This window comes from Natator depressus, chromosome 2 (assembly GCF_965152275.1).
Source record: "Natator depressus isolate rNatDep1 chromosome 2, rNatDep2.hap1, whole genome shotgun sequence".
NCBI lineage: Eukaryota > Metazoa > Chordata > Testudines > Cheloniidae > Natator > Natator depressus.
In genome coordinates, this window is record NC_134235.1 from 39,360,465 (window position 1) to 39,373,013 (window position 12,549).

The 12,549-nt window shown below is 43.0% G+C and overlaps 1 protein-coding gene across 1 annotated transcript in view; it reads left to right on the forward strand.

Moving 5' to 3' along the window:
* The window catches only part of STK3 (serine/threonine kinase 3), a 280,423-nt gene that overhangs the window by 17,036 nt on the left and 250,838 nt on the right, over positions 1-12,549 (forward strand). The window contains exons 2-4 of the mRNA XM_074944047.1: positions 8,361-8,441; positions 10,370-10,498; positions 12,330-12,444. Of these exons, the coding sequence (XP_074800148.1) occupies positions 8,361-8,441; positions 10,370-10,498; positions 12,330-12,444 (325 nt within the window). The remainder of the gene's footprint in view (positions 1-8,360; positions 8,442-10,369; positions 10,499-12,329; positions 12,445-12,549) is intronic.

Sequence of the window (12,549 nt, forward strand, 5' to 3'; positions counted from 1 at the left end):
ATCTGATCGCTGTATGGGGAGAAGAATCCATGCTATCGGAACTCCAAAAGACAAAATGCCAAAATATTTGAAAAAATCTCCAAGGGCATGAAGGACAGAGACTATCACAGGGACGCGCAGCAGTGCTGCGTGAAACATAAGGAGCTCAGGCAAGCCTGCCAAAAGGGCAAACGGCCACTCTGGGTCAGAGCCCCAGACATGCCACTTCTACGATGAGCTGCAAGCAATTTTAGGGGGGGCCCTTACCACTACCTTACCCCTGTCCGTGGACACCTGCAAGGGGGGAGTCTCATGCAACAAGGATGAGGATTTTGGGGACAAGGAAGATGATGAGAAGAAGAGGAGGATATCGCACTGCAGGCAAGAGGAGAAACCTCCCCGACAGCCAGGAACTGTTTATCACCCTGGAGCCAATACTTTCCCAAGGTGGACTCCCAGATCATGAAGCCGGAGAAGGTGCCTCTGGTGAGTGTACCTTTGTAAATATAATACATGGTTAAAAGCAAGCATGTTTAATGATTGATTTGCCCTGAAGACTTGGGGATGCATTCGCTGCCAGTACAGCTACTGGAAAAGTCTGCTAACGTGTCTGGGGATGGAGTGGAAATCCTTCAGGGACATCTCAATGAAGCTGTCCTGGAGGTACTCCCGAAGCCTTTGCAAAAGGTTTCTGGGGAGGGCAGCCTTATTGCATCCTCCATGGTAGGACACTTTACCACAGCAGGCCAGTAGCACATTTTCCTGGAATCATTGCATAAGAAAGCATGGCAGTGTGTGGTCCCCGTGTTTGCCGGCATTCAAGCAACATGCGTTCTTTATCTCTCTGTGCTCTCCTCAGGAGAGTGATATCATTCATGGTCACCTGGTTGAAATAGGGGAATTTTATAAAGGGGACATTCAGAGGTGGCCGTTCCTGCTGGGCTGTTTGGCTGTGGCTGAAAAGAAATCATCCCTGCTGTGAGCTGCACGGTGGGGGGAGGGGTGAAGCGATCATCCCAGAGAATTGGGTGCGTGGGGGGATTTAGTTGGGTTTGTGCTGCATGTAAACCCAAAAACATCAGCCCCTCCTTTTAAATGGCCAATTTTTTTTTTTTTTTCAATTTTAATCTCCCTTTTTTCCTCCCGCAGCTGCAAATGTTTCAATGCTGCAACTAGCATCTCCGTCCCAGAGACTAGCGCAGATAAGGCGAAAAAACCGCACTCGCAATGAAATGTTCTCTGAGCTCATGCAGTCCTCCCACACTGAAAGAGCCCAGCAGAATATGCGGAGTCAGACAATGGCAGAATCCAGGAAAGCACAAAATGAACGCGAGGAGGGATGCACGAGAGGACAGATGGCTGGAGCAACAAGAGAGGTGGTGGGATCAAGAGGAAACGTGGCGGCAGCATGATGAAAAGAGGCAGGATGCAATGCTGAGGCTACTGGAGGATCAAACTGATATGCTCTGGCATGTGGTTGAGGTGCAGGAAAGGCACAGACCGCCACTGCAGCCCCGTGTAACCAACCGCCCTCCTCCCCAAGTTCCATTGCCTCCTCACCCAGATGCCCAAGAATGCGGGGGGGCCCTCCAGGCACTCAACCACTCCACCCCAGAGGACTGCCCAAGCAACAGAAGGCTGGCATTCAATAAATTTTTGAAGTGCAGTGTGGCCTTGTGCTTCTTTCCTCCCCCACCCCTCCTGGGCTACCTTAGCAGTTATCCCCCTATTTGCGTGATGAATTAATAAAGAATACATGAATTTGAAACAACAATGACTTTATTGCCTCTGCAAGCAGTGATCGAAGGGGGGTGGGAGGGTGGCTGGCTTACAGAGAAGTAGAGTGAATCAAGGGGGCGGGTTTTCCTCAAGGAGAAACAAACAGAACTGTCACACTGTAGCCTGGCCAGTCATGAAACTGGTTTTCAAAGCTTCTCTGATGCACAGCACACCCTGCTGTGCTCTTCTAACCGCCCTGGTGTCTGGCTGCATGTAATCATCAGCCAGGCAATTTGCCTCAACTTCCCACCCCACCATAAACGTCTTCCCCCTTACTCTCACAGAGATTGTGGAGCACACAGCAAGCAGCAATAACAATGGGAATATTGGTTTCGCTGAGGTCTAACCGAGTCAGTAAACTGTGCCAGCATGCTTTTAAACGTCCAAATACACATTCTACCATCATTCTGCACTTGCTCAGCTTATAGCTGAATTGCTCCTGACTACTATCCAGGCTGCCTGTGTATGGCTTCATGAGCCATGGCATTAAGGGGTAGGCTGGGTCCCCAAGGATAGCTATAGGCATTTCCCCAAGGGTTATTTTCTGGTCTGGGAAGTAAGTCCCTTGCTGCAGCTGTTCATACAGACCAGAGTTCCTGAAGATGCGAGCGTCATGTACCTTTCCTGGCCGTCCCACATTGATGTTGGTGAAACGTCCCTTGTGATCCACAGTGCTTGCAGCACCATTGAAAAGTACCCCTTGCGGTTTATGCACTGGCTGCCAAGGTGGTCCAAGATAGGGATATGCGTTCCGTCTATCGCCCCACCACAGTTAGGGAATCCCATTGCAGCAAAGCCATCCACTATGACCTGCACATTTCCCAGAGTCGCTACCCTTGATAGCAGCAGCTCAGTGTTTGTGTTGGCTACTTGGATCACAGCAGCTCCCAGAGTAGATTTGCCCACTCCAAATTGATTCCCGACTGACCAGTAGCTGTCTGGCGTTGCAAGCTTCCACAGGGTTATCGCCACTCATTTGTGAACTGTGAGGGCTGCTCTCATCTTGGTATTCTTGTGCTTCATGGCAGGAGAAAGAAAGTCACAAAGTTCCATGAAAGTGCCCTTACACATGTGAAAGTTTCGCAGCCGCTGGGAATCATCCCAGACCCACAGCACTATGCGGTCCCACCAGTCTGTGCTTGTTTCCCGGGCCCAGAATTGGCGTTCCATTGCTGCCAGGATGGCCAAATTGCCGGGGCCCGTGCTTTGAGAGAAGTCTGTGTCCATGTCCTCATCACCGCGCTCCCGTCGCTTCCTTGCCTGCTTTTGCAGGTTCTGGTTCCGCATATGCTGCATGATAATGCGTGGGGTGTTTGCAATGCTCATAACTGCCGCGGTCATCTGGGCCGGCTCCATGCTTGCCATGGTATGGCATCTGCAGGAGAGCAGAGTTGCAGGGGAAGCGGTGGTTGGATGACCAGTTTTGCAGACCTACTGCACCTTCTGCTGCCAGTACACAACAGCTGAGCAGGCTGCACGCTTGCCATGGTATGGGGAGACGAGCAGCTGAGCAGAGTTGAAGTGGCCCTGCGAGACCACCAGGAAAGCAGAGTGGCAGTGGATGACGACAGTCATATGGAGGACCTTTGAGGTGGATTTATAGCATCAGGAGAGCAGAGTTGAAGTAGTGGATGACAACGATGGTTTGCAGACCTATTGCAGCGGCAGCTGAAAGCAATATGGCGCCCAGATGGAAAAAAGGCGCAAAACGATTGTCTGCTGTTGCTTTCACGGAGGGAGGGGCAACTGATGACACGTACCCAAAACCATCCGCGACAATGTTTTTGTCCCATCAGGCATTGGGAGCTCAACCCAGAATTCCAATGGGCGGTGGAGACTGCAGGAACTGTGGGATAGCTACCCACAGTGCAATGCTCTGAAAGTCTATGCTAGCCTCGGTACTGTGGATGCACTCTGCCGACTTAATGCGCTTAGTGGGGACATACAGAATCGACTGTATAAAATCGCTTTCTAAAAACCGGACTTCTATAAATTCAATCTAATTTCATAGTGTAGACATATCCTTAGACTAATAAACCAGAAGGGACCATCATGATTATCTAATATAATTTCTTGCACGTCTCAGGGCAGAGAACCTCACCCACCAATTCCTCTAATAGACCCATAATCTCTGGCTGAGATCCTCAAAACTTGATTTAAAGACTGCAAGTTACACAGAATCCAACATTTTACTTCAGTTCAAACCAGGAAGTGACCCCTGCCCTATACTGCAGAAGAATGTGAACAATTTCTGCTCCCCCTCCCCCCCGCCAAGGTCTCTGCCAGTATGATCTGAGGGAAAATTTCTTCCTGACCTCAAATATGATTATCAGTTAGACCCATTAGCCAGACACCTACAGTAGTAGTAATTCAGAGCCCTCCTCATTTTTGACCATTAGAGATTTGCTAATATCAGTTGCGTATGGGCCATATGCTGTTGTAGGCAGCCTCATCATACTGTCCCCTCCATAAACTTAGCAAGCTCAGTCTTAAAACAAGTTAGGTTTTTTTGCCCCCACTATATTGCTTGGAAGGCTGTTTAACTCTGCGTTTTAGTTTTGTTGCCTGTCCCTCTAGAGCTTTTTTATTCTGCACTTCTGCTTTTATTCTGCCACCTGGCGCATATGAAAATTGCCTTTTCAAGTGTTGGATCCATGCCTCTGAGTAGCCTTTAATGTGTCTTTTTTGAATTGTTACATTCCAACATTGCTTGGCTTTTAATAAAAGGGTCACTTAATGTTCTATATTCATAACACTGGCTTTTTAATGTTAAAAGACTTAAACTCCTGTCTCTCCTCCTTTTCCTTTTTTTGGTTTTTATCCAGGAAACTGTCATAGGTGACATATTTTCCATAAGGTCCTAATGATCCTCCATACTTTTTTTTTTTTTTTTCCCCTCCACATCCTCCATATGGAATACATTGCGTATATCCAGTACTAGAACACCAACCACTATCAAACAGAGCCATTCTTTTGCTCCTCTTTTATTATACTCGTCCCTATGGCTTCCATATACACTTCAAATTGCTATATACGTGTTTTGTATCAGAATTTCCCATAACTAATAGGGCTGGTTAGGGATTTGCGTGTTGCAGCTGCATGCTGCTACCTCTCAGCAGCTATTTCTTAAGTTTCCCCTTGTTGTAGTCAGTGTCACTTTCATCAAACTTTTGCGGTCTGGTTGCTCTCTTGATCAGCTAGGAATCTGTACCGTCCACTTCTAGCATGAGGTATTATTTAAGTGATGACTGAGGCAGGTTTTAGGATACTTTTTGTTGTTTTAAGTTACATTATTAACTAACAATACAGTGTTGCAGCTGCTGCTGTAATCTGGCATGACTGAATTCTGTCTTAGCCTCTGCAACTGTTTCCTAGTGACAGGACCATAAAGCAGCCGGATAAACACAAGTGGGTTGTCAACTATATGGTTGAGGATATGATGCGAAGGCCAGAGGTATACGTGGCGTACCAGAAAACAAAGCAGGAGTGGAGCATGCTGCAGGCGTAGGGAACCCTGGAAGGATTGCTGGAGGAAGAATGGAGGCATAGGGAACCCTAGCCATGCTAGCACTAATGACCACAGACTCCTCATGTTACTGTATCTTGCAGTCAGTGCAGGATTTAGACAACTGGGGCTGGCTTGGCAATGGACTATTCCACAAACTGGAAGCACGGGTGTTCTCTGTGTACTCATATGCAAAGCAAACAACATGGTTTTTGGAGTGGGGAGGGCGAACAGGAGGAGGAACTTGGCCAGAGAATAACATGTCCTTTAATATTGGCTTCTGAACATTTGTATTCAGTGGTGGTTAATGTTTTGTATACAAACGCCATGCACTTGCATTGCACAATATGTAGAATATTTATTGCATGTCATAAAATAACATGTAATAATTATTTTATAGAGGGGTAGTTGGCTTTTTCCTTGAGTTGGTTTGTTTGTTTTAAGTTTGGTTATTTTTGGAAAATGTGGCTTTGTGGGTGCTTTCATAGGAAGGAAGATCCAGGAAGTTTTGTACTAAGCAAAATGTCACAATCACATAGGCACTTAACTTCACACCAAGCCTGTATAACCTAAAATAACACTAAAGGTTAAATCACCTCTACCCTATATCAAATAGACCGTTTACACCTCTGTAAAAAAAGCAGATAATGAAGTGATGAAAACACGCGGCTTCCTTTCCTCACTGCAACCAATTCCAGGATTCATTGGTCTACCTTATGGTTGCCTGTACTAGGCCTGCAAACCAGCGGGGTCCAGAGCTCATGCAAAAACACTTACCTTTAACCTTGCAGATGTTGTGCTGGGCGCACCAGACCACAGACATATGGACTGCATTGGCATACAAATGGTTTTGTAGGCAGCACCTTCTTGCCATCAGCCTGTCAGATGCGCACAGTACCTCATCCTGCAGCTGCTAAGCTTGTAATTGAATCTTCTTTTGCCAGGACCCCTGATGTCAGGGTATGATTTCATGAGCTGTGGCCAGAGTGGGTACGCATGGTCCTCCAAAACGACAGTGGGCACAAAGGTCCCATTGATTACAGTGTAATTAAGAGGGAATAAGGTCCCTGCTTCTCTCAGCATTTCAGTGCCAGATCTCTTTAGCACACTGTATTCATGCAACTTTCCCATACTTCACACATTAGTGTTTCTGAATTTGCCTCTCCAGGCCCTACAGAATGATGGAATAGTACCCTTTGCAACTGACACACATGCTTGTTCCTGCTGACTGTCAAACTGTTAGGTATGGGTTTTGGAACTCCATTTTCTGAAAGCCAGCTATTTCAGGAACATTTCTCATGCTCCCCACCAGGGGATAAACCAGTGGTGATCCCCTCACAAATCTCCGTTACCACAACACCAACAGTTCACTTGCCAACACCAAACTGGTTTGCAGCACCTGTAATAGTCTGGTGTTGCCAGCTTCCAGAGGCCAACAGCAACCTGCTTTTATATCTGTATGGCCTCCCTCAATTGAGTGTTCTGATAATGGAGGGTCAGGGCAAGCTCTTCACACAGCTCCATAAAGGTCTGTTTCCTTATGTGGAAATTCTGGAGCTACTGCTGGTCATCCCATGTCTGCATGATGATGTGATCCTACCACACTATGCTTTGTGGTATATATCCCACTGATCTATAAATACCCACTATTTTTGTGGGTTTCTTTTACAGCTGTAATATTGATTAAATATTGATTCCTAACTGCTTGTATAGGTCTTAATGAGCTGTAACTAAGCTGAAATTTTCCATGTTGAGCATCTGCCTCAGAACTGCAGCAAAAATGGTTCATTTGTTTTTCAGAACCAGGTTAGGGGAAAATACGTTTATGTCCATGTTTTTTATGTATATAGCCGCTTCCCGCAGCTCCCATTGGCCAGGAATGGCGAACCGTGGCTACTGGGAGCTGTGGGCGGCCGTACCTGTGGACGGTCAATATAAACAAATGGTCTTGTGGCCCGCCAGTGGATTACCCTGATGGACTGCGTGTGTTCCGTGGGCCGCAGGTTGCCCATCACTGAATTGGAGGGTGGTGGTTGGGAGGGACTGAATTAGGCCTGTGGAAAAAAAATAGTATGAGATCCTGTAATTGAAGACTGCATCGTAATGTGTGCGCACAAGGAGGCTAAATCAGGGTTGTACAGGCAACCTGAATTCTGCCATTTTCTAACTTTTGGGTGCTTGACTTTGTAACTAGAGCTGTGCAAATTTTTTTGGTTTAATAGTTTATTGGTGTTTGTTCGACACACAACTATTTGCAAATGTGATACCAATTCAGCCAAACATTTTTGTTTTTTGGGGGGTGGGGCTTGGGTGCCATTCACAGAGTGACATCTACTACCTTTATAAGTTTTAGCCCAGTGTTAAGGCACTCATCAGGGATGTGGAAGTTCCTGGGTTCAGTTCCCTCCTCTGCCTGATGTGGAGCTGGGATTTGAGCTTATGTCTCCCACATTGCAGGAGAGTGTCCTCGCCACCAGGCTATGGACTATTCTGGGGTCAGTCTTTCTCAGTCTCTCCCATTGAAGCTGCTCCAGTTTGTATAAAATACTTGAATAGTCATGGGGCGGGAGTGTGTGTGTGTCTGACTGACTGACTCTGTAGTCTTGTGGTTAGGGCACCCACCTAGTAGTGGGGAGATCTTAGGTTCTGTCCCTGTTTGACTAACTTGTCAATAGGAGAGACTCAGAACTACACACCATTGTATCCCATAGTCCTGTGGTTAGGGTGCTCTCCTGCAGTGTGGGTAGACGCAAGGTCAGATTCCTGCTCCACCTCAGGCAAGGGGGAATGGAACCTAGGTCTCCCTGGTGAGTACCTTAACCACTAAGCTAAAAGTTCTAGTACCGCCACCTGCTCCTTCTCAATGGTGTGGAGTGTTGTCTTTTTCACCTCCCTGTTTTTTAATGGACAGTATTTTATAACCAACCATCTGTACCTGATGCTTGTTTTTCATTACAAGTGCTCCTGGTTCTCTCTTTGTAAGATCTTAATTTCTTTGTCTCTCATTTAATAGCTGTGTTTTTTCTTTGAACTACATGTTTTTACCTTTTAAAGTCAAATATGTAAATGACTTATTGTAAAATATTATTTTTATTAGCAAGCTGAAAAAGCTAAGTGAAGACAGCTTAACTAAGCAGCCTGAAGAAGTCTTTGATGTTCTAGAGAAGCTTGGTGAGGGGTGAGTAAAACTGTTTGTGTGTGTGTGTGTGTGTGTGTGTGTGTGTGTGGGGGGGAGATACATGGGGAAAATAATTAAAATTAATATGATATTAAAAGTGACATAGTGTCAGTGAGCATGAACTAAATTGTGCCTTTTTTTTAGTACTTAAACAGCAAATGCCTGTGTGGGTTTTTTTGAAAACCTACCCATGCATTTTTGTCATGCCTTTCTAGAGGCTAGAGTTTCAGATTGCAAACTTTCATGCCTTTCATTTACTGAGGCAGAAAAATAAGTTTATTTTTGTGGTTGTAGTGAAGTCGGGAGCATTTTCTTTGCCACAAGCCACACTTCATTGCAAATTGGAAAGTAGATGAGAATGTGATATAAAGTTATATTCAGAGTACCTTGTTACCTTCCCTGTTATCATTTTATTGCTCATAGAGACTGGTGGAATAAGCATTGCAATTATTACACAGCAAAGTATCTTCTTATTGAAGGATTGGTATATACTGTAAGGTTGTTTTGCAGTTTGGCTAGCTGCAAAGATAGCAGATTATTATTTTTAGAGAGGGAAAGAGGTTGAAGTAGAGAAGGTACCTGTGGTATAAGAGCTCCATTTTTACTGTGATCTGCCCAGGAAAATTGGTAGCTCTGCAGGTGCTTTATGCTGTTGGGAGGGGTACAAGCCTACTCATCACCACCAGAATGTAGGAGCTCCGCAGGCTTTGTAAATTGAAGAGGGGCTGCTTCCCTGGTAGCTGACATAGCCAGTGGTAAGCCTAATTCTGTAGAATTCTATTGACTCTTCTGTCATTTTGAATATAGAGAAGTCACATACTTAGGACCAAGTAGTAAACTATAAGGCTGATGATGAGGGACTGAAACGGACAAAACATGAATCTTGTCAATTTCTATTCCCCTGCTGGCTCACAGTTATGGAGCATGTAAGAGGAACAGAGCACTATGCCTTCCAAACAAGCGCAGTCTGCTCAATTGCTCATGTGTTTGGGTAGCTCACTCTAGAGGCTAGAGTTTCAGACTGCAAACCTTCATTTTGGGTGCCTGAAAACTGACATGTTATAATAGGGAGAATATTGTAAAATAGAAAAAGGTAACTGTAAAAATGTAATTGTAACCTTATTCCTTTTAAATGTTGTATGTATATCCAGAAATTCGGATTATATTTGTGATTAATCTAAGGAGCTATTTACAAAACTAAGATTTTTTTAGTCTCAAGTTTTAGAGGGGAGTTGATAGAGGCATTCAAATTATGAAGGGAATTGCGAAAAAATGATCGGTCTCTCCAATTTCTTGATCCCATGTTAAGAAAACACGAAAGGGTAATAGCAGTTTTTTCTTTGTAATTGTATTTTAGAAAGCATATAACAAATCTTTGTATATTTACAACCAGAGCAAATCTGAGTCAAATACCGTAGCTAGATTTTTAAGAAGAATGGGATAAAATTATGATTTTTGTATGCAAATGATGAGGATAAATCTGATGGTCAGGATGTAAGCTGATTGCCTGAAGCGGTCAGGAGGGATCTTATTCTTTCCCTCCTTGTTTTTTTCTAATTTACAGCATTTCCTATTTGGCTACGTGTATTATGATGGTGATTTTACCTTTCTCTTAATGTTATATTAGTTCATTAGCAACTGCTGGAGGTAAGGTACCAGATATAATTAATCAATATTTTGACATAATATGCCAAATCCTATGAACTGGCGAAGGTAAACGTTATCTGAGGACTTCCTTTTCAGAGGCACAATCATGACGAAATTAAAATCTCTTGCAATTTTACAAGCATCTCATGTAGATAATGTTAAAAAAAGACGTCTTCTAAATGAATCCAGTGGTTGGCACGATCTTTTGAATAGTGCTGATTGGGAGGAAGGAAGAACTATTTTGGAGAAAAAATTAATTTGTAATTTTTTGTAATTTTTAGATCTTACGGTAGTGTCTTTAAAGCAATACACAAGGAATCTGGACAAGTAGTGGCAATTAAACAAGTCCCTGTCGAGTCAGATCTTCAGGAAATAATTAAAGAAATTTCTATAATGCAGCAATGTGACAGGTATGAGCAATATTACGTATTTATTTATTTATTTACTCATTTGCCTCCTTTTTAAGCATTTATTTGAAAATTTACTTGTAATGTGACGAGCACAGCTGGTCTAGTAAAAGTCTATTTACATTTGATATTCAGTTCTAATTTTAACGACCACTGCATATGTACTTGTTGAAGGTTGAATTTTCCCCTAAGTTCGTAGTGAAACGTGATTAATATAAACAACTGAAAGAAAAATATATACTTCTAAATTAATATTAAATTTAGTAATAAATAACATTTATTACTTTATTTATTTATTATTATCCTGAGAAGAATAAGGTAATTTGTTTAGATATGCACTTGATTACAAGCAGTGTCAAACAAAACTAACTTGACATGATTATAATTAAAGAAGAATCTTTTTTTAAAAAGTTTGAAGTGCTGTTAAAATTTCCTGTAAGCAGATAAATCCACATGAGTTTTGAGTCCTCCATTTCAAAGCATTGGCAAGGATTGTTATAGGCCAAGACTAATCACTGTTAATTTTAAAAAATAGAGGGGGGAAAATGTGCTTGGAAAATAGTCTCTATTATACAATTGGCACTTTTGCAACAATGATTACTTTGGAGGAGCTGCTGTTATCCTAGTCTTTCTTTGGACAACTCACTCTCTGATTGTGGTGGCAGCTTTCTCTGACTAGGGCTGCAGGAACAGGGGCCTTCACTTATAAGGAGGTAGAAATGAAAGTTAGTGTTACAAGTGCTACTTTCAGTTAAATTGTTTTGTGCTCTGTGTGTGAGGGGTGTTTTTTAAAAGGATTATGGTCCCGATCCTGCAATGGAATCCATGATGGTGAACCCTTATGCATGTGAGGAGTCTTCTTTAATTTGGTGGTGTAAGGGTCTGTCTGTTTGTGGGATCAAGGCCTAATTCTGCAAAGGTTGGGCTAAAATCTCTCTAGCAGTCTAACTTTCTTTAAACACAAACTTTGTCAGTAACCATTTGGACTAGTCTGCTTTCACAAGTCTTACTTACAGCTGTCCTCTCAAATTAGAGTAGTTTGTACACCCTTGTCTACTGCTGCAGTATTGAGGCTAGCTTACCACTGAGGGACAAAACAAGTCTCCTTCCTCATTCTGAGATTCTGCAGCTACTGCCACTCATCCCAGGTCTCGAAGAACTCAGGGGAGGATTTATGTCCTTTATTTGATACGTTGATGAATGGAAATACAACAGGCATAATTTATGGCACTATATAAATAACAGTGTTCTGTTAAAACTTAATATGGAAAATGCACATAGAGTTCCATAAATATTTCTATAGCAAAACATTAGACTGAACAATATTTAGTTAGCTATTCAGGTTTGTTTTTGAAATAGACTCCTGCAGGTTGTGTGGGGAAAAAAGAGGAAATTTAAAATGATTTCCATGTTGTCTACTCAACACTGGAAAGAGAGAAAAAGGAGAAGGCTCCTGAAGATAGTGAAAAGGGGAATAGACTTTTCCGAAGGAAAAGGGAAGTGGAGAAGGTGCTTCCCCTTCATCAGAAAGCAACTGGTGATTGGGGAGATCTTTGTATTTATCTGAGGGGTGTGGGTGTATTGTAGGTCATTCTACATGTGCCTCCATCATTTTGGTGAAGGAACCAAACTTCTGGAAGTCTAACCAGACCTTTACGAGGCCTTGATTAAGGTAGTCCCATCATGACCTAAAGTTCGCTCAACTGCACCACACAATCTTTGGCTGTCCTAGTGACTCCCCAATTCTCATTTTATTAGAACTGACCGTGGATATTTTTTTCATTGTTGAGGATCATTAATATATGAATCTCAACTGTTTTGTGTTTATATTTAGTCCCTATGTTGTCAAGTACTATGGCAGCTACTTTAAGAACACAGATCTATGGATTGTTATGGAGTATTGTGGAGCTGGCTCTGTCTCGGACATAATTAGATTACGGAATAAAACAGTAAGTTCCCTTTTTTATGTGTATCTTTTTATACTGTTTTTTAATTATAACTTTTAGTCTTAAGTAATCTGACTAAGAGAAAAAATTTGCCTAGAGGCTTTGTCT